This window comes from Lathyrus oleraceus, chromosome 7, assembly GCF_024323335.1.
Source record: "Lathyrus oleraceus cultivar Zhongwan6 chromosome 7, CAAS_Psat_ZW6_1.0, whole genome shotgun sequence".
Taxonomy (NCBI): domain Eukaryota; kingdom Viridiplantae; phylum Streptophyta; class Magnoliopsida; order Fabales; family Fabaceae; genus Lathyrus; species Lathyrus oleraceus.
The window spans coordinates 128,327,879-128,351,218 of record NC_066585.1 but is presented as its reverse complement, the minus strand read 5'-3'; the positions used below and the strand labels follow the sequence as shown (position 1 = coordinate 128,351,218).

Sequence of the window (23,340 nt, the reverse complement as noted above, 5' to 3'; positions counted from 1 at the left end):
TTTGCATACAACAATAGTTACCATACAAGTATTATAATGGACCCTTATGAAGCTTTATATGGGAGGAAATGCAGAACACCTCTTTGTTGGACGAATGGCGAAGAAAAGATTTTAGGACAAAAAATTATTCAAGAGACTATGGAGAAGATAAGAATGATTCGTGAGAAAGTGCAAGATCGCCAGAAAAGTTATGCCGATAATCGAAGACGACCATTAGAATTTGAAGATGGTAACCATGTATTTTTGAAGGTTACTCAAAGGTTGAGATTGAAAGGATCGTTTAAGTCACTAAAGTTAAGTCCGAGATACGTAAGACCATATCAGATTATTGAAAGGATTGGTGAAGTAGCTTACAGATTAGCCTTACCACCTTCTTTATCTTAGATGCATGATGTTTTTCATGTATCTTAACTTCGGAAATTCATTCCTGATTCTCTTCAGCCCGTTCTTCCAAGTTCAGTAGAAATAGAAGCAGATCTTCATTTTAAGCCTCAACCAAGTCTTGTTGTAGGACGAGAAACTAAAGTATCGAGAAACAAGGAGATTCCTCTTGTTAAGGTTCAGTGGGATGAATCACATCCGGACAATGCTACTTGGGAGCTTGAGTCCGAGATGTGAAAACCTTATTCTCATCTTTTCCAAGTAATATTTAAATTCGAGGACACATTTTTATTTAGGGGGGGGGGGGGGCGTATGTAATACCCCGTATTTCCTTAAATACTTAAATTCTTAGTTGAGATCAACTGCGTTTCTATGTACTCTGAAATTTATTCGTTGAGACAAATAGAGTAACTAGTGAACTCAGATTGACTTAATTATTATTCTTTAAGACATACCTTTTATTAATTGGTATAAGAAGGTACATTTTAATAACATTAATAATGAGTCAATTACTCTAGTAGAACAAATAGTAAAGTAGAGTATCACTTGGGATATTTGTTACTACCATTGTCTTCTTTCTAACCACACACTTCTATCCTTCATTAGTGACCACATATCTCATTTCCCCCATTTTCTAATAACACCACATGTTAAGATACTTACTCTAAGTATCATTCTTATCATTATCAGTAAAATAAGTTAGCAGAGCAAAAAGGGAAAGTTGGAGAGGGAAAGAAAGAAAACTTAAGAAGAAGAAGACTTGAAGGAAAAAGGGAAAAGCTTGGATCAACCATCTCATCTCAGCATCTTTCATAAGTCTCTCTTCATCAAAGTGGGTTCTAATTAGAACTTTTATGTTTTAGAAGTTAGGGTTTATGTTAGAATCATAGAATAATTTGTAAGATTCATGATGAGTGTTCTATCTTGACTATGAGGATTGCCATGAATAAGTGATTTATTCATATTCTCTATGATTGTTGTGATTCACATGATTGAATGCTATTATTGTTATCATGACTATATGTTTCATGAAATTGAGAAAACTATGGACTGTATACATGTTGTGTGATGGACCCATAATGTGTGTTTACTTGTATGTTTGCTGGTTTGTCTATTAGAAGTGAAACAAACTTGAACATGTTGAAAAAAATGGAAGTTGCAGAAGAATTTTGTGGAAAGAAACATGGACCAATCGATTGGTCACAGGCTTCTTTCCAGACCAATCGGTTGGGGAAAATCCCTGGTTTTAAAGGAATTAAAAATTTTCTGCAACCAATCGATTGACATCCTCCTACAATCGATTGTGTGAACCTTCTAATTTTGAGAATTGAAACTTGTTCAGATGTCAATCGATTGACACCACTATACAATTGATTGGTCTTTGGTTTTCTTTTAAAAATTAAAATCTGAACTCAACCAATCGATTGTGCCTCCCTAACAAATCAATTAGCTCATGCTTTTTTCTTCATATCTTGTTTCTTGATGTTCCTAAATAATGTATATCAATTACTAAAAACTTGCCATTATATGTATGCTTTGAATCATTAATAATTGGGAGAATTAAATGATGAATTAAGTGAGTTAACCTAGTAATCGAATTAGGTTAAGAAGATTAGACGCATGACTTATATTACATGAATAACATTAGACAATGATGTTTGTATAAGATGATACCTAAGTGGGTATCATGGATGAATGATTGACATGCGTATGAATGTTATGCCTTGTATGGAACATGTTGTATTGTTATGTTATTAGGGTGAATGTGATCACCTTGTGGTTGTAGAATACAATCACATTGTGTTATATCTAGTCACATAGTAGGAAACAACCTCTTTATTGTGTCGTCCCAAGTTGTGATGCTTATATAAAGTAAGAATTGAGATGTACGCACTGATACTTCGCTCAACCAAATGGGTTAGAGTCTCATAAAAGGTGGACCTCAAAGTGGGTTAGAGTCCCATACGAGGCAAATGCTCAAAATGAGTTTGGAGTCCTATAGGGAGTGACGATTCTTGAAGTGGATTATTATCACTTGGAATCCGAAATCCATACTTAAGTCGAAGTATGATACAAGGATCTGTGACCCATGTCGATAATCTTAGACGTAGGGTTAGCAGGGGAAAGATACCTTGGTATGGTTTTCGATTAGTGATTGTTTAAGTTAATGAACTCAAGAGGCATGTTCCCATACATTGCGACTTTTCCTTTACTTAAGTCTTTTTCCCCTTTTGACTTGAGTTAGGATTTGTTTAGAACCGTGTAGAGCCGAGTGGACCCATAAGACAGGGAACCCACTGGGATCATTATCTCACCTCATTTGTTGATTATTCTCAGGAAGTTCTGATCAGGTGAATGATAAGGACAAGATGACTTGATATCCTTGCTTTCTTGACATTTTGGATGACTTTTTCCGCCATGTAGATATTTATTTTGAGATCATTCAGTGAATGATCCAGTTCTTAGTTTTATATGGTGCACCTTTATATGTATTGTGCCATGGCTGTAGTTCTTTTTGGGCATGTAAATATATACAATGTTGTCAATAGATACTTATGTATTTCAGTACTAGTATTACACTATGTATAATATGTATTTCTAGACATGTATTATATATGGGTGTTACATCCTTTACCCTTGTTAGCATTCCATCTTCCTTTGTCTTTCTCAATTGATTGAGCTTGCAAAGCCACGAAAATCTTCAATTTGGTTGCAGTTCTTTCAGCCATTCTTTGTTCGTGAGATTCAAACGTCCCTTTAAGCTCTTCTTTTGTAATACTTGACAAATCCTTCGATTCTTCTATGGATACTACCACATGATCGAACTTTGGAGCCAATGACCTTAAAACCTTTGACATTACAAATTTGATGTTAACACTTCTCCACATGTTTTGATTTGATTCACCAATTTTGTTACTCTGGTGAAGAAATCAACCACGTTTTCATTGTCTTTCATCTGAAGCAATTCATACATTCTTTTGTGAGTTTGTAACCTCACCTCTTTCACTTTCTCAACGCCTCCAAATGATTTCTCCAGGATGTCATATGCTTCCCTCGTTGAATCTACATCATCAACTTTCTCAAAGTTGTCTGGATCAACGTATTAATGGATTAAAATGAGAGCCTTGTAATCTCTCTTCTTCAAATCTTTGTGTGCAGCCTTTTGTTCATAGCATTCTCTCCAATTAGTGTTACTCAATTCTTTAGAAGATCCCAAAGATCTTGATAACAGAAAACAATGTTCATCTGCTTACACCAATTTCATAATTCTTACCATTCAAGATTGGAAGATTTATAGAAAAATGCCCATTCGGATGATTCAGTGTGATTCCATGTATCCCAAAGATCACACAACTAATGCTCTGCATACCATATGTTGGAAAAACTCAAATCGTGAAGTTAATCGAATCAATCTTGATGAACAAAGATCAATCTTTCTGATTGATCACGCCTCTTGTTCTTCACCATTCACTCAGGTGAAACAACCACTCCTTGGCTGCAGGATGAACACACTACACAGAGAATTTGAAAGAAGAAAACAAAATAATTGAAATGAGGGAAAGAAAATTCTGGAGGAAGAAGAAAATAATGTATTATTGTGCAAACTGCACTCAAGGTGTTTGCTACAATGTGTGTTAATCACAACTGTGATTTTTGAAACTACAAAGTGCTAACTTATAAATGAAATAAAATTCTTTTTTATTTATAGATGAAATTACTTGCACTCCAAATAATCACAAAATAATTAATTCAACTAAAACTAAATTAAATTAATCTATTTCGACTCTTTCGACTCCTTCGCCAAATACAAGATTTATAACAAATGCACTCTTATCTTAAAAAAAAAAAGTTCTTGTTGTCATAGTTAGAATTTAGAAGATTTATTTGAGATAGTAGGTAATGTAGTAAGCAGTATTAAAATCTATTCATAAAAATGATATTATAAAAAGAATTATAGAAGTATTTTACAAATAATAATAAAAGAAAAAGTCTAGTTTAGCATATACGATTCGTTCCTCCTGGTATTATAAAGCAGGAAAAACACAGAAGTGGGGTAGTAGTAGGTGAGATTCATTCGGATCCCTCGCTTCCGATCACTCACATTTCTGTGAGATTCAAACCCAAACTCATGGTACCATATCGCTAATTCCTCATCTCACTTTTCAGAATTCACTCACTCACTCCCTTTTCTATCTTTCATTTCAGGCTACTACCACGTTACGCTTATACCTAACCTGCATTCGCAACACACTCCATGCCGCAATGTGCCTTCAGGTTCGTCAACACCATTCTCTATATTCCTTATTTTGCTTCGCATCATTTTTCTATTTTTTCTGCAGAATTTTCCTTGTCAAGAAGTTGAAAGACATAACAAACCAGAGGTTGAACTCAAGTAAGTCTTTTCTTTTCTCACTTCAATAAACACCATTACTGTTTCTTTATCATTCTAATTTTGAGTTTGATTTGCATCTCAATTTGACCTAAATTGCTTTATTCAATCAATGATCGTATGTGCTTTATCTGCAGGACTAGCTCTGAACTCCTTCTCAATCCTGTAAGATTCGATCTAATATCATATCACTGTCACTCTACTCTCTACTTTAGATTTTTCCGTGTTTTTTTATAGTAAACCATCCAATTCGTCTTCAACTATGCATGAAGCTCTCAAATAGGTTCATGAAATTATCAATATTGGAAAAAAAATCCTGTGTCTAGGTCAAATTTTACTCATATTAGTCTTTCTTAGAGTTGGTACCGAATTCAAAAGTAATTTTAGGGGTCAAATTGATAGTATGTGGTTGATATAGGGGCCAAATTGATAGTAAGTGGTTAATATAGGGACCAAATTGGTAGTAAGTGGTTAATATAGGGACCAAATTGATAGTAAGTGGTTAATATAGGGACCAAATTGATAGTAAGTGGTTAATAAATGAGGGACCAAATTGATAGTAAGTGGTTAGTATAGATACCAAATTGATAGTAAGTGGTTAAATATAGGGTCCTAATTGATAGGAACTGATTAAATTCAGGGACCTTTTTGAAATATTCATAATCTACTTGATAGCACTTTACAAAATCAGGGACTAATTTGGTGGTTTGCTACTTTTGTTTACTATTGACTTAAAATTTACCTGTTATGTGATTTACATTTTTTTTCCTCTGTATATCAAACTTTTGCTTATACAATAAGGAGGGGAGCATGAAGATTGTTTAATTGAAAATTGTGTTCTGTTGTTGTTATAGGTTTTGATATGCCGTAATGAGGCTGAGAAATGCTTAATAGAAACGTCTATCAATTCACTAAGGATAAGTCTTAAGGTAAACCTTTTATTTTTCTTTCTTTATGATGTTTTGTTGGAATAATCTGAAATTGGTTTTTGAGTTTTGTTGGTATGATGATTAGATTACAGGCTTACCAAATTTGTGGTGTTTCGTTAAGATATAAATTGTCTGTTCAGGCTGGCGATATTTTTCATTAAGTTTTGATTTTTCTTTGCAGTTCCTTTTATTTTAGGTTTGTTTATTGTTTTCTGTTGGCGTACTATATGTTAACAGTTTGTAAGTTTTGTTACTAATAAATAATAAAAAGTGTAAACCTGCTAGTGGACCTCTTCGTAAGACTTCAGATTGCTTTACTGTATGATCTGTACCTTTTACAAGTATCGAAATATGGTCAGTTTAGTACATCCATTCTGCCGAATCCTATCACCACTATGCAATTCAACTACAGCGGTGCTATAGCGTGCTATTGACAACATAGGTCTATACTCTATGAAACGATTACATTCAGGCCCCTTTTTTTCACTAGATTTAATAAGATCATCATCTTTACTTTGATATATTTGAGAGAAACTGTGCCAGTTGTTGGACATCAGGAGGTCCGATGTATCTCAGAGGTCTTCTTAGATGGGGTGTTGAAATCTATCAAGTTTAAATAAATTCAGATTTGTGAATTTAGTTGATAAGAATGTTAATGGTTCAATGATCATACTGGGGTTGAATTGTGGTGTAAGAGTTTTTAATGTAAGTATTAATTGACCATTTGTAAATTATATAATGTTTTGGATATATTCATCCTTAGTTGTTTCTTGCATACTCTTTCTCTTCTTATAAAAGAGCAACATTAAGGTGTCAGAGTAGCACTTAACTGACTACAAATCTAGCGCGACTTCAATTGACTGGTGGCAATAATTCCTTTTGCAATTTATACTATTAGCAGATAAGCAAACTAATATCAGAATTAGAATATGTTAGCAGCCATTACATTTAGATATGAAGTGCCAAAATTCATTATTATTTGTGCCTAATTCCTCAATTTTATTTTATTGTCACCTTGTGCAGGTGAAGCAGGCTGATGAACTTGAAAACATATTGACGAAGAAGTTTCTTAGATTTTTGTCAATGAGAGCTGAGGCTTTCCAAGTACTGAGGAGAAAGCCTGTGCAGGTTTATATCTCTCCACCAACTAACCTAGTTTTTTCCGACTTTCCGTTTCAACAACTGTGTCTGTCAATAATTTTTCTGATCAAATAAAGTTATATTTAGATATTGGTGATAGGTAAAATAACGGCTTCAGAGCAGGGAGATAAATTTGTATGAATTTTCGTTGAGCCTTTTGATAATAAAAATATTTGTCGAGTTTGCCTCAGATATTGCATGTTTCTGTGGTTGTGCTTGGAATAACTCCTTGTCATTATTATTAAGGGTAGGCTAACACATACAACAACGTCATGTTTTTTGCTGTTTCTCCTGGCAGGGATATGATATTAGCTTCCTTATTACAAATTACCATTGTGAGGAGATGCAGAAGCAAAAACTCATAGATTTTATAGTGCAATTTATGGAGGCAAGGATTTATTGATCCTATAACTTTTTTTGCATTTCATTTTACGGCGACTAACAGCTTTTAAATTACAGGATATTGATAAGGAGATAAGCGAGCTCAAATTATCAGTGAACACACGGGGGAGGCTCGTGGCTACAGAGTTTCTGAAGCAGTTTATCTGATCCTTTGGACAGATAGAATTAGAACTACCAAGTCCTTGTATATTGTACTGTTTCAAATCTAGTCCCACCATCTTTCTGATTACCAATGCTCGTGTCTTATTGACATTCAGAAGTTAGTGCAGAATAGTTTCTGTAGAGGGAAATATAAATATTAAATCAAATTGGAATGTTATGTCTTTATTATAAATAGTTATCACACCTAATGTCTTTTGCACTTGTACTAGTTTCGGATTTGAATTCCACGTGTAAGACTCTATTTGACAAGAGACATTTTTAAGTTTATGGCATATAGCTTATAAGCTCTTATAATTTATATATGTATGATAACAATCTTTTCATCACGAACTTATAGATTATTTTACTAATTTATAACTTATTTTCTAGACGCTATTTTAAATAGCGTTTTAATTTATACCTTGTCATTTTTTCTTCCATTTTTATCCTTATTAATTTAATAAAAATTCATTTTTGTTCTTTATAATTTATTTTAATTTAAAATAAAATAATTATGTATTAAATATCTTTTATATTATTTTACATTTATAACTTAGTTTTATCCAACACTTCAATTAACTTATAAGTTACTCTCGTTCCTTTTTAAGTGTCATTTTTTGACTTTTTACGCGTATCAAGAAAGCTAATCATTATTGTTACTTTTCATACAATAATTCTTATTTTATCTATAATATCCTTAATTATATATTACATTCATTTTACATTTTCTCTCTCTGTAATAATTATCTAGGGATAATTTTGACAAAAGAACAATTAATACTACCTTAAACTTTATAAGTGACAATTAAAAAAAACATTTTTTTTTCAAGAAAGTGACACTTATAAAAGAACGGAGGGAGTATTAGTTATCGATCATCAAACTATAAACTATTAGTCATAAACTATAAATTATCATCTAATTTATTAGTCAACCCCTATTTTTATCAAACAGTCTAAATCTTTGGTTAGAAACTGATAATTGAGATCCCATAGTTTATAATTGCCGAGTTCTGCACTACTGGTTCAAAGCCGTTGGATTGCAATTTGACACTTGAGATTCATTATTGTGTCAAACTTCGTGATTGCAGCGAGTACAAATTGAGTTAGCACGGGGCGCGTGTTAACATACATGATTTAATAAGGTTATTGAGTTGAACATGAATGAAAATTCATCTAAAAATGGCACGAGTTACAAAAATATCTCCATGAACAACTTTTCCCACAACAGTCTAAAATAACCATAGCATAATTATATTAAAATAGTTATGGCATAAAATCAGTGTCTCTATAGTCTTTTAATTATGGAAGTTGGCGTGTTATTTGTTTTAGTTCATAATTTTTTTTTTTGAAAATAGTCTCTGAATATTAAATTCATTTTGGTTTTAGTCTTTAACATGAATATCCGCATAAAAATTTGAAGGAAAATCCATAAAATATCTGCAAATTCGAAAAAAGGTTTTGTTGAGTTGATTATAATCTATTAGATTGTGGTTGAATTTGAAGATCAATAAAATCATATAAATTTCCGAACGAAATCGATTGCGTATAAGGTGTTCGATAATTTATCTCAATAATATTTTTGTGCGTTTTATCATTGGGAATAGTCTCTACTTTAGCATTGCATTCAATTGATTGTGGTTGATAGTTTCTTGATCAAATTTGTGTTCATTATCATAGTTTGTTAATTTTTTTTAACTTGTGATCTATTCACCTCCCTCTAGATCAAAGCCTATCGTCTAACATGGTATAATGCTTATAATTGAATCTCAACCATACCACTTTCTCACTCTGATCAGGATTATCAGGGATTGCTAATATTGAGAAATGATAACTAATATGCTATTTTAAAGAAAATTAAACTCTATCTTTCAACTAATATATTAAACAATTGGCCCAACAGACTGACCCAATTCGACATGCTAACTTAAACAACAAGTTAACATATTTTGACAACTACACTAACTCTGATTTCGAGAGAGTTTACCACAACACTAACTTATATACTATAAGCTACCGTTTTACATTGTCATGCTATGACACATCATTTGTTAATATAGTTTGCATTGTTTTTAGTTGATTTTAGTATATTATCGTTATGATAATGATAAAGATAACATCAATATGATTATGTATTCTAAATTAATGATGGTTTTGATGTTTTGTATTATTGTTCACTAATCAAATAAATTCCGGTAGAATTTGTTCTATTTTTAATCTTTCAACTTAGGTTGTAGATTAGAGTCAGAGCTTCTACACTAAAACTTATTGAGAAACGATAAGAGTTAAGAAAAATATTAAAAGGCAAAAAGAAATTATTTTGAGTTGCACAGAACCATGTAATTTTGTTAAATTAATATATGCAATTGTCTTCTTAATGTTATTCTATCAAGTTTATTCTTAAATCCTTTAATATAATGACGCATGATTAAATTAAGGGTGGCAAACGGGCATCCCCGTTCCGTAAAAATCAGAAAAAAAAACAGGATGGTGCAGTGCGGTCATATTTGAGGATGTGAGCCTAAAACTTAGGTCCGTTTGGTAAAAAAGTGAGGGCGCAACGGAGAAAGTCCGCAGACATTGCACTCTTTAAACCTAAAAATACAAAAAATTATATAAATGCACGTGCTCGCAAAAACTCGCGAAAAAAAATGGGATAGGACGGAGCTGACACATTAGAGGGTGAAGACCTAAATCCTTGACCCGTCCCACACTAAAGTGCGGGAAAAACGGATATACCCAACGAGCCGGATCCGTTTTGGCACCCCTAACTTTTACGTCTTGAACTACCTTAAATATTCAATAGATAATAACTTTAGACATAATGCATTATCTACTTGTGAGATTATGAATTAACTTTCTTTAATGTCAAGCTCACCTAAGACATTAGGAGGTTGTGATTAAAGAATAGACTTACGAGCCAAAAATTGATCATATAATTAATCCTAATACTAGGTAAAATATTGTAGTAAAGAAAAATAAAGAATTCAAAAATATATGCTCATCTATCATCTCTTATCGTTTTGATTCTATAATTTTATTCATGTTTTTTTAATTTCCCTTTTACCAAATATATGCTTTGCATACCCACTAATTACATCATCTAAGTAAATTAATAATTGTCACGTAAATATTTAAACAATCCATGCGAATCTTATAAATTATATTACTTGACGACAATTTGGACACTATCCAAAAGTTAATGAAGTTTTTTCTTTAGATTTTTAGATTAATTTATGAATTAGTGTTGATAATAAACCTAGAATGAAGATAATTGTAATACCCTAAAATTTCTAAGAATCTCATTATCATTCAAACATACAATTATCTTGTTTAATGAAAGATTAAACATCAAATAGAATTATAATGGCTTCATTAATAATATTCCTAAAAGAGTCAAAGTATTATGGTAAACTCCTAGTGCAACTGCTTAAACCTAAGGGAAGAAGTTTGAATCATTTCTCTCCATCTTTTCTCTTTCCAAAATCAAAACTCAAGAAGTGCAAGAGAAAGGGAGGCGCAAGCCTGAAAGTAGGGGAAGAGGGAAACTATTCATCTCGCATGCTCTTGCTTAAAGCTCCCACTTGAGAAGAAGAACAAGCTACTGATCATCATCCCTTTAACCCTTCCATTTCCAAATCAGAATTGAAGCCTAAGGTGGGTTGATAAGTAAATTTCCCTAGGGGTAGAAATGATACTAAGTTTAGGGATTCATGTTTGGGAGGGTTTTATAAATTTTGAAAATGATTGCATGCTATGTTTGCTTGTGTGATATGATTGATTATTGCATGAATTAATGTCTAGTATTTCGATCCATTGTTGTGAAAACTGAAATTGATATGAATAAAACCCTTGCATAATACTTGTTTATGAATCCCTTGATGAGCATTGTCAAAAGAATGGATGCACTTGTTCAAGATTAGTTAGTTAAGTCTTGGATGTATGTTTGAGTATGAACCTTGTTGATGGTTTTATTCTATGGATGTTTTGCCATGTAATATGTGTTTTAGTGGGCTATGGGTCAATTTTAATGCAGGTTCAAGAGGGTCAATTTTAATGTAGGTTCAAGAGGGTCAAATATCTGAAGCTGACACAAGCCGAGTCGCGTGACACAGAATAACCATGTCGCTCTCGGCTTTTTATATGAGGAGGGAATCCTGAAGTTGACATCGGTCGTGTCATGTGACAAGGGCAAACCATGTGAGGGGTCTTAGGTGACTTGGGGTGACACGATCCGTGTCCCTTGACACAGGCAGGTCGTGTTGCACCCCTGATTTCCCCATTTTGCATCATTCCCGTCGATGTTTATCCAATATCACATTATGATTAGATGATGTGCTTGTGTCGTCACATGAGTTTAACGAAGACACAAATACTCACTGATAACGACATGTGAGATAGAAAGTCATTGAAGTTAGGAGAATTTACACATACCAAGTTGTGAACCGTAATAGTTCGGTGATTAATATGATGCCTTGTGCGATGTGAACACTCTGGTGGCAGGAGATAATACTTATATGCATGTGATCTAAAACATGCTTGTGAGTAAGTAACACTAGGATGAAAACAACATTAATGTGAGGCCGAATGAAAGCAATATGCTTCATTTCGATATATTTGACATACTCTCGAGATTGTATAATCTCCTAAGTGGACTTTCAGTTCTTACTTTTTGGTTAATTGGATGTTTGATACCTAGAAGAGTATGCCTCGAGGAGGACCGAATGGAACTTATTAATTTATTTCTCTGAGAGTATCCAATCTCAAAAGTGAGACCCCACTTGAGGTTTTTTAAATTATTTCTCTGAGGGTATTCAATCCCAAAAGTGAGACACCACTTGAGTTACGTCCATTAGTTATTTCTCTAAGGACATTTTGTCCCAAAAGTGAGACACCGCCCTCGGGCAGTGGATTGGTTGTTCGTGGATTCGATTCAACCAGGCCAAAAACCAAAGCTCCTTAGTTCTCCTACCAAGGTTAAGTAGAATTCTGAATCCCTTTTGTATATGAAGCGAATGCGGTTCGTGTTTTGGTTTCAAATGAAACCATGAGAGTGTAGTATTTATTGATGTTGAAGGAATTTAGTAACCTTATAGAGTTGAGTGGACCCATAAGATAGGGAAACCTACTGAGATTAGTATCACATTCGATGTTGTTGTTAAATTTTCCAGAAAGCTCGAGAAAGGACAAAGGAAAAGGTAAAGCAACTTGAAGATAATGGTATTTTTTTTTGTGTGTTTGATGTATCACTCTTAATACATTATGAACACTTTTGTATATCATGTAGCTTTTTTTTAACCTTCGTGTATGTCGCTTATGCATTTGTGTGTTTGATGTATCACTCTTAATACATTATGAACACTTTTGTATATCATGTAGCTTTTTTTAACCTTCGTGTATGTCGCTTATGCATTTATGTTTTATATCAATGTCATATTAACTCTATTATAATATTATTCTAGATATATATTATACGGGGATGTTTCAATAATTATAAACAATACTATAAATCTTAAATAAGATTCAGACCTTGAAAATGTATGTTCTTGTGAATTTTTAATTTAAAATAATTATCATAATCTAAGATCATTGAGGAAAGTTAAGATATGCTTATGGATGGTTTAGAGTTGAAAGAAAAATGAAAAATGGAATAATCACATTATGACTCGATTCACATGTGAATCAATTCAAGTTTTTGTAAGATTCACGAATATTTATATGCCTGAAGTGTTTAGGCTAAAGAATTTATATTAACTCATATTCAAGTAATTATCTATTATTTAGAAACTAAACTTAATTTGCATGGAAATCACTTTTCCTTCATCTATGAAAATCACTTTTCCATCATCGGAATCACTTTTTCTCTGTCGAAATCGTTGTTTCTCCGATCAAAATTGCTACTTCTACCTTATCGATGGAAACCACTACTTCTCCTTCATCAATCGAAATCACAACTTCCCCATCATCGATCTAAATAGCTGATTCTCCTTCATCGATCAAAATTTATACTTCTCCTTCTGCTGCATCAACTTTCTCGTTGTTAGAAATCGATGCTACAACTTTTGTATTAGTTACTTTACCATTCTAAATCGCTCGCGCATTTCTCAAAACCTAATACTTGAGGTAATTCTTTTGGAAAAGAAATAAGTCCTATGATGACTATTATAACCTCGTTGAAAAAGTTTCAGATATGCTTCATTGTCTTGTTCATCTTTGAGTTTAATCAATCTAACTTCTCTACTGCACACATGAGAAACTCAAAACTATCATGTAGAAAGAGTTTGTTGAAAGAGAAAGAGGTGTCACATTTCAGTTTGACCATACCACCAAAATGATATATTGATAGATATATCTTTTTAAATGATAAATAAATAGTTCATAAACTAAAATGATATAAATAACTATATCAAAATACAATTCTTATTTTTATTTTCCAATTAACATTACATAACCAAAACGTATGCATTGCAAGAAAATATAATATTGAAGTTTGAAGGCTCCAATCAAGGCTCCAATCATTTACTTGAAGACTTCTTCTGTGGTATTCTAACCAATGCATGTCCTCTTTCAACAACGTAACTTCAAAACAAAAATCAAGTATTGTTACATATTAGTTTCATTTACAAAATACATGACACAAAAAAATTAATCAAAATATTCAAAAAAAATATATAAGGCCATACCTTCAATTTGATGGATATACACAACTACCCTTGCCTATATAAAAAAATTAAAATAAAATATGAGATCAAATAATAATAATCCACAAAAAAATATAATAAATAAATAATAAGTTGATATTCATACTAGGATCCTTGTAAACAACATGTGCACTCCCTGAAAAATCACAAGTGCCTAAACCATGTTTCTCTAACTGATAGAAGGTATTGAAAGCATATGAAACATGATCTCTCACTGTGTTTGGATAATAACAGTTTCCATTAGGTTGAATAGGGCGACAATCAACTCCAATTCCACATACATAATTTAAAGCACCAAGCAATTGTTGTTCACTAGCTTCTTCCTTAGCCACACACCATGCTTTATCTGCTGACACAACCATCACATTAACCAAAATCATGGTTGTCACAAAGGTTAATATTAACTTAATTGAAATCATATTTGATTCAGCCATTGAAGAGAGAAATCAAAAGAGTAGTGAAATATTGTTTCTTAAGAATTATGAGACTATTTGCATGAATGATGTAATTATATACTAGATTATTAAAAACAAAAATTGGAAGGTAAATCTTTTATGAAAATGATTTTTATTAATTTTAGTTTTGAAAAGATGATTTTTTTCTATATATTCAAAAGCTATTCAAAATAGTTACAAATTTAAGTAATTTTTTAAAGTTTTGATAGAAAAAATAAACCAATAGGATATGATAATACCTAAAATAAAATTGAATGACAAAATTTTTTCATTTAAAGCATGGTTAAATAAAAAAATTGTTAATTTTTGTAAAAACAAAAGGATGTAGTTTTATCAAAATTATCAATTTTAAAAAGAAAAGCTTGAACAACCATACCCTATTTTTACTTTAATAAACTTACTTTTTATATATGTGATTTTGTGAGATCTGATAATAGTATTTATAAATTTATCATGAAACTGTCAAAATTCTTTTTTTGAAAATAAAATTTCTTCTTTTTGTATATATATTTTTATTTAAATCTCATTTTATGATCGAATTATTTTTTATTTTCAAACTCGTTATCATTAATGTTAGATGCAATAAGAATTCAATAGAAAACAACTAACAAAACTGGAAATGACTTGTTATTCCTTGTGAAATGCTGTAAAATAAATAGTGAACAAAATGAACGTGCAGTAACAAACTACAACCCACTTCTAGCTAGAAATAAGGAAACAAACTTGACTAAATCAATCCAACAAACTATCCTAAAAACTAGGACTCTTATTTGACTAAAGACTTATCATTCCCTCCCTTGAACTAGACTGCATTTGCAGCTAGTTAACATGTGGTAGTTCACACACTCCAAACCTCCTTCTTAGCTCCCGAAATAACTCCATCATTCACTAGCTCTCGTAAGAAATGGTAGCGCACATCAATGTGCTTGCTCCTACCGTGCATCACCGGATTCCTCGCCAACTTAATTGTTGAGCTATTGTCACAAAAGATGACAATACTCTCACTGCCCATGTAGCCAATCTTCTTTAGCACCTGTTTCATCCATATTGCTTGACAACTACTTCCTGCAGCTGTAATGAATTCAGCTTCGGTTGTGCTTAGTGTTACAATCGGTTTCTTACGAGAAGACCAAGTCACAGCTGCTCCACTTAGCATAAAAACATAGCGTGAGGTGCTTCTTATATCTTCCACTGATCCGGCATAATCCCTGTCAGTAAAACCAATCAACTCATGACTTCCTCCCCTTCTGTAAAGAATTCCAAACGTTGTTGTACCTTGCAAGTAACATATAATTCTCTTGGCTGCTGAATGATGAACTTCTGGATGCCTTGACATATACTTGCTTAATAAGCTTACTGCATACATTATATCCGGTCTCGTAGTGGTCAAGTACATCATGCTCCCAATCAGCTGCTTGAAGAATGAACCATCCATCTCAATACATTTTCATCTTTGGAGATTTTGAATTCTGGAACCATTGGATTTTCAACGGAATTGCTATGCTCTTTTCCAAAACGCCTCAACACTTCCATCACGTACTTCACCTGACTGATGAATATACCACCATCAAACTGAACTACCTCAATACCAAGAAAATACTTCATCTTACCCAAGTCCATCATATCAAATTCCTTCATCATGGACTCTTTGAATTCAACCATCATATTCTCATCATCTCCAGTATAAATTAAATCATCAACATACAAGCTAATGATTAAATGTTTATCTTGTTTGTTGACTTTTGTAAACAAAGTTTGCTCGCTGTCCTCCTTCTCAAGACCTTCCTTTCTAAAATATGATTCAATCCAGCTGAACCATGCTCGTGGTGCCTGCTTGAGTCCGTATAAAGCTTTGTTGAGCTTGTTCACCTTATGTTCCTAATTCTTTATTTCACAACCTCTTGGATGCTCCACGTACACATTCTCAGTTAACTTCCCGTGAAGGAAAGTTGATTTCACGTCCAGGTGAAACACACACCATCTTCTTTATGCTGCAAGTGCTAAAATCATTTGAACCGTGTCCATGCGAGCTAAGGGAGCATATACTTCTTCATAATCAATTCCGTATATCTGAGCATACCCTTTTGGGACAAAGCGAGCCTTGTGTTTATCCACTTCTCCGAGCTCATTCAATTTTGTTTTGTACACCCATTTGACTCCTATTCTTTTAGCTCCTTTAGGCAGCTCAATAAGATCCCATGTTTCATTCTTCCCAATTGATCTCATTTCGGCATCCATGGCTGTTCTCCATTTCTCCTCCTTTACTGCTTCGTCAAACGAAATTGGATCAGAATGGACAACATAAGCAAACAAGGCTAAGTGAGTTTGTACCTCTTCCTCTTCATCTGAAAGACCATCACCAAAGACAAAATCATTCAAATATGTTGGTGCTCTTCTAACTCGGGGTGTCATCGGAGGAGCCGTTTCATCTTCTTCATTGCCATCATTGGATTCGTCCCTCACCGGAGAAGCTACGTTTTCTTCTTCACTACCACCGTCGGAATCCTCCCCCTCTTCACCGTTGCCATCTTCCCATTCCAGATCAAACCTTCTGCCATCTTCAAAGCTCCTTTCCCAGTTCCATTGTTCTTCTTCTTCGAAGATGACATCCCGACTAATTATAATCCTCTTAGAGATATGATTATATAGCCGATATGCCTTTGATTCTTCGCTTACCCCTAAAAGAACACAACAATGGCTCTTATCCTCAAGCTTTTTTCTCCGAGCATCCGATACACGAGAATGTGCTATACAACCAAAGACTCTCAAGTGCTCGACTGAAGGTTTCACCCCATACCAATCTTCTTCTGGCGTCATTTCTTTCACCGATGATGTCGGGCATCTATTAAGAACATAAAATGCCCAATTCACTGCTTCTGCCCAGAGTTTTCTTGGAACATTCTTCTCAACCAATAAGCTCCTCACCATATTCATCACGGTTCTGTTTTTTTGCTCAGCAACTCCATTATACTGCGGTGTATATGCAACAGTTAGTTGCCTCTTGATCCCATTCGTTTCACAATATTCTTTGAACTCATTTGATGTGAATTCACCCCCACGATCTGTTCTGAGACATTTAATGGGCAAACCAGTTTCTTTTTCGACAAGAGCTTTAAATAACTTAAAGTAAGTAAATGCATCCGACTTAAAAGCAAGAAAATACACCCATGCCTTCCTACTATAGTCATCAATGAAGCAAATAAAATACCTCTTGCTGCCCTCTGAAACTGGAGATATTGGTCCACAAATATCAGCGTGAACGAGCTCCAACTTTGATGATGCTCTCCATGTACTTTTCTTTGGGATTACATCTCTATGTTGTTTCCCTTTCAAATAATCGTTGCACGTAATCTCACCCTTGGAAAAACTTGGCAAGCCTCTCACCATGCCCTTTGTTTACAAAGTATTCAATCCTTTGTAGCTGAGATGACCCAATCTTCGAAGCGATAAATGAGCCACGTCTTGAGTGATTACTTGGAAACACTCTTCATCTCTTTCCTGTTTGACTGATTGAGTGTTTGATAGCAACACAAACATGCGATTGGAAGCCATGGTGGTTTTGAAAATCAATCCCTTTGTGTGGTGATAAATCCGACACATATTTGACTGCATCAGTACAACCAAACCCCTTTCTTGCAGCTGCCCAACACTGAGAAGATTATTCTTCAATCCCGGTACATAATACACATCCCGTACAAGGTGATTCACTCCTTTTACGGTCAATCGAACACTTCCTTTTCCAACAACATTCATGCTTGCATAATTCCCCAATCTTACCACCTTGTTGAACCCCTTTTCTAAATCACAGAAGAGAGATGAATCACCACACATGTGATTGCTACATCCAGAGTCAATAAACCATACGTCGTCTCGATCACCTCCAAGCGTATCGGTATATGCCATTAGAACCATCTCTTCCGATTCATCCAAATTTGCATAATTTGCTTGGCACTCATTCTGAAAGTGTCTAAGCTTATGACATTTATAACTCTCAACCGTATCTTTGCTCCAGTTTAGGCGACCCCTGCCTCTACCTTGTCCTCGACCTCCTCTGAAAGCAACTTTTCCTCGCCCTCTTCCACCATAGCCTTCATGAGTCACTTTCAAAGCATGTTATTATCCTCCATCTCCTTTGAATTTTTGCTCATGAACGAGCAGAGAACTTTGCAAGGCATCCACAAAGAGTTTATCTATGTCCTTGGCTTCCTCAATGGAACAAACAATGTAGTTCCATTTATCAGTAAGTGTTCTCAAAATCTTCTCAAGGATCTTGACTTCACTCACATCTTCCCTATAATTCCTCATGTCATTTGCAACCGTCATTACTCGACCAAAGTAATCATTTATCGATTCTCCCTGCTTCATTGCCAGAACCTCAAAGTCCCGGCTTAGACGATTGAGTTGAGCTCTCTTCACTCGAACATTACCTTGACACTTCATCTTCATGGAATCCCATAGCTGTTTGGATGTCTCATTCTGCGTAATCGTCTTCAGAAATGACTTGTCAAGTGACTGAAACAAGTAATTCTTAGCTTTCAAATCCTCCGACTTCATCTCCTATAGGTTTTGTTTTTGCGTCGGTGTCATCCCATCCATACTCGTAGGCTGGATGTAGCCCGATTCGACAACAACCCAGTACTCCTTGGATTGAAGAAGATTCTCCATGATCATGCTCCAATGATCGTAGTCACCGTCGAACTTTGGAATGGACGCTGAAATAAAGTTTGCTTCTGAACCCATCTTTCTCAAGTCACGCTCTGATGCCAGATTGTTAGATGTAATAAGAATTCAATAGAAAACAACTAACAGCACCAGGAATGACTTGTTATTCCTTGTGAAATGCTGTAAATAAATAGGGAACAAAATGAACGTATATCAAAAAACTACAACCCACTTCTAGCTAGAAATAAGGAAACAAACTTGACTAAATCAATTCAACAAACTATCCTAAAAACTAGGACTCTTATTTGACTAAAGACTTATCATTCCCTCCCTTAAACTAGACTGCATTTGCAGCTAGTTAACATGTGGTAGTTCACACACTCCAAACCTCCTTCTTAGCTGCCGGAATAACTCCATCATTCACTAGCTCTCGTAAGAAATGGTAGCACACATCAATGTGCTTGCTCATACCGTGCATCACCGGATTCCTCGCCAACTTAATTGTTGAGCTATTGTCACCAAAGATGACAATACTCTCACTGTCCATGTAGCCAATCGTCTTTAGCACCCGTTTCATCCATATTGCTTGACAACTACTTCCTGTAGCTGCAGTGAATTCAACTTCGGTTGTGCTTAGTGTTACGATCGGTTGCTTTCGAGAAGACCAAGTCACAGCTGCTCCACTTAGCATAAAAACATATCGTGCGGTGCTTCTTATATCTTCCACTGATCCGACATAATCGCTGTCAGTAAAACCAATCAACTCATGACTTCCTCCCATTATGTAAAGAATTCCAAACGTTGTTGTACCTTGCAAGTAACATATAATTCTCTTGGTTGCCGAATGATGAACTTCTGTATGCCTTGACATATACTTGCTTAATAAGCTTACTGCATACATTATATCCGATCTCGTAGCGGTCAAGTACATCATACTCCCAATCAGTTGCTTGAAGAATGAACCATCCATCTCAATACATTTTTATCTTTGGAGATTTTGAATCCTGGAACCATTGGATTTTCAACGGAATCGCTATGCTCCATTCCAAAACGCCTCAACACTTCCATCGCCTACTTCGCCTGACTGATGGATATACCACCATCAAACTGAACTACCTCAATACCAAGAAAATACTTCATCTTACCCAAGTCCATCATATCAAATTCCTTCATCATGGACTCTTTGAATTCAACCATCATATTCTCATCATCTCCGGTATAAATTAAATCATCAACATACAAGCTAATGATTAAATGTTTACCTTGTTTGTTGACTTTTGTAAACAAAGTTTGCTCGCTGTCCTCCTTCCCAAGACCTTCCTTTTTGAAATATGATTCAATCCAGCTGAACCATGCTCGTGGTGCCTGCTTGAGTCCATATAAAGCTTTGTTGAGCTTGTACACCTTATGTTCCTCATTCTTTATTTCATAACCTCTTAGATGCTCCACGTACACATTCTCAGTTAACTTCCCGTGAAGGAAAGTTGATTTCACGTCCAGGTGAAACACACACCATCTTCTTTATGCTGTAAGTACTAAAATCATTCGAACTGTGTCCATGTGAGCTAAGGGAGCATATACTTCTTCATAATCAATTCCGTATATCTGAGCATACCCTTTTGGGACAAAGCGAGCCTTGTGTTTATCCACTTCTCCGAGCTCATTCAACTTTGTTTTGTACACCCATTTGACTCCTATTCTTTTAGATCCTTTAGGCAGCTCAATAAGATCCCATGTTTCATTCTTCCCAATTGATCTCATTTCGGCATCCATGGCTGTTCTCCATTTCTCCTCCTTTACTGCTTCGTCAAACGAAATTGGATCAGAATGGACAGCACAAGCAAACAAGGCTAAGTGAGTTTGTACCTCTTCCTCTTCATCTATAAGACCATCACCAAAGACAAAATCATTCAAATATGTTGGTGCTCTTCTAACTCGGGGTATCATCGGAGGAGCCGTTTCATCTTCTTCATTGCCATCATTGGATTCGTCCCTCATCGGAGAAACTACGTTTTCTTCTTCACTACCATCGTCGGAATCCTCCACCTCTTCACCGTTGCCATCTTCCCATTCCATATCAAACCTTCTGCCATCTTCAAAGCTCCTTTCCCAGTTCCATTGTTCTTCTTCTTCGAAGATGACATCCCGACTAATTATAATCCTCTTAGAGATATGATTATATAGCCGATATGCCTTTGATTCTTCGCTTACCCCTAAAATAACACAACAATGGCTCTTATCCTCAAGCTTTTTTCTCCGAGCATCCGGTACACTAGCATGTGCTATACAACCAAAGACTCTCAAGTGCTCGACTGAAGGTTTCACCCCATACCAATCTTCTTCTGGCGTCATTTCTTTCACCGATGATGTCGGGCATCTATTAAGAACATAAAATGCCCAATTCACTGCTTCTGCCCAGAGTTTTCTTGGAACATTCTTCTCAACCAATAAGCTCCTCACCATATTCATCACGGTTCTGTTTTTCTGCTCAGCAAATCCATTATACTGCGGTGTATATGCAACAGTTAATTGCCTCTTGATCCCATTCGTTTCACAATATTCTTTGAACTCATTTGATGTGAATTCATCCCCACGATCTATTCTGAGACATTTAATGGGAAAACCGGTTTCTTTTTCGACAAGAGCTTTAAATAACTTAAAGTAAGTGAATGCATCCGACTTAAAAGCAAGAAAATACACACAGGCCTTCCTACTATGGTCATCAATTAAGCAAACAAAATACCTCTTGCTGCCCTCTGAAATTGGAGATATTGGGCCGCAAATATCAGCGTGAACGAGCTCCAACTTTGATGATGCTCTCCATGTACTTTTCTTTGGGATTACATCTATATGTTGTTTCCCTTTCAAATAATTGCTGCACGTAATCTCACCCTCGGAAAAACTTGGCAAGCCTCTCACCATGCCCTTTGTTTGCAAAGTATTCAATCCCTTGTAGCTGAGATGACCGAATCTTCGATGCCATAAATGAGCCACGTCTTGAGTGATTACTTGGAGACACTCTTCATCTCTTTCCTGTTTGACTGAGCGAGTGTTTGGTAGCAACACAAACATTTGATTGGCAGCCATGGTGGTTTTGAAAATCAATCCCTTTGTGTGGTGATAAATCCGACACATATTTGACTGCATCAGTACAACCAAACCCCCTTCTTGCAGCTGCCCAACACTGAGAAGATTATTCTTCAACCCCGATACATAATACACATCCGGTACAAGGTGATTCACTCCTTTTACGGTCAATCAAACACTTCCTTTTCCAACAACATTCATCCTCGCATAATTCCCCAATCTGACCACCTTGTTGAACCCCTTTTCTAAATCACAGAAGAGAGATGAATCACCATACATGTGATTGCTACATCCAGAGTCAATAAACCATACATCGTCTCGATCACCTCCAAGCGTATCGGTATATGCCATTAGAACTATCTCTTCCAATTCATCCAAATTTGCATAATTTGCTTGGCACTCATACTGAAAGTGTCTAAGCATTTGACATTTATAACACTGAACCGTTTCTTTGCTCCAGTTTAGGCGACCCCTGCCTCTACCTTGTCCCCGACCTCCTCTGAAAGCAACTTTTCCTCGTCCTCTTCCACCATAGCCTTCATGAGTCACTTTCAAAGCATGTTCTTATCCTGCATCTCCTTTGAATTTTTGCTCATGAACGAGCAAAGAACTTTGCAAGGCATCCACATAGAGTTTATTTATGTCCTTGGCTTCCTCAATGGAACAAACAATATAGTTCCATTTATCAGTAAGTGTTCTCAAAATCTTCTCAATGATCTTGACTTCACTCACATCTTCCCCATAATTCCTCATGTCATTTGCAACCGTCATTACTCGACCAAAGTAATGATTTATCGATTCTCCCTACTTCATTGCCAGAACCTCAAAGTCCCGGCGTAGACGATTGAGTTGAGCTCTCTTCACTCAAACATTACCTTGACACTTCATCTTCATGGAATCCCATAGCTATTTGGATGTCTCATTCTGCGTAATCGTCTTCAGAATTGACTTGTCAAGTGACTGAAACAAGTAATTCTTAGCTTTCAAATCCTCCGACTTCATCTCCTCTAGGTTTTGTTTTTGCATCGGTGTCATCCCATCCATACTCGTAGGCT

At 35.1% G+C, this 23,340-nt stretch overlaps 3 protein-coding genes across 4 annotated transcripts; 1 reads left to right on the top strand and 2 right to left on the bottom strand.

Annotated features, from left to right (window-relative positions):
- The first annotated feature begins 4,347 nt into the window (after positions 1–4,347).
- Positions 4,348–7,702, top strand: LOC127107826 (actin-related protein 2/3 complex subunit 4). Of its 2 annotated transcripts, none has more exons than XM_051045154.1 (8): positions 4,348–4,513; positions 4,588–4,656; positions 4,722–4,774; positions 4,909–4,936; positions 5,626–5,700; positions 6,724–6,828; positions 7,139–7,228; positions 7,300–7,702. In XM_051045154.1, the coding sequence occupies exons 1-8, from the start codon at positions 4,511–4,513 to the stop codon at positions 7,387–7,389; spliced, it is 513 nt and encodes a 170-aa protein (XP_050901111.1). In that variant the 5' UTR covers positions 4,348–4,510; the 3' UTR covers positions 7,390–7,702. The 2 variants fall into 2 exon arrangements, with proteins under 2 accessions (XP_050901111.1, XP_050901112.1); XM_051045155.1 differs by having other exon boundaries at positions 4,369–4,445.
- Positions 7,703–14,065: 6,363 nt separating this feature from the next.
- LOC127102410 (PLASMODESMATA CALLOSE-BINDING PROTEIN 3) lies at positions 14,066–14,461 on the bottom strand. The gene is made up of 2 exons (XM_051039778.1): positions 14,188–14,461; positions 14,066–14,097 (listed from the first exon to the last, which is right to left on the bottom strand). The coding sequence occupies exons 1-2, from the start codon at positions 14,459–14,461 to the stop codon at positions 14,066–14,068; spliced, it is 306 nt and encodes a 101-aa protein (XP_050895735.1).
- Positions 14,462–15,374: 913 nt separating this feature from the next.
- On the bottom strand, positions 15,375–15,902 carry LOC127102409 (secreted RxLR effector protein 161-like). The gene has a single exon (XM_051039777.1). It carries the CDS (start codon positions 15,900–15,902, stop codon positions 15,375–15,377), a length of 528 nt encoding a protein of 175 aa, XP_050895734.1.
- Positions 15,903–23,340: the final 7,438 nt, after the last annotated feature.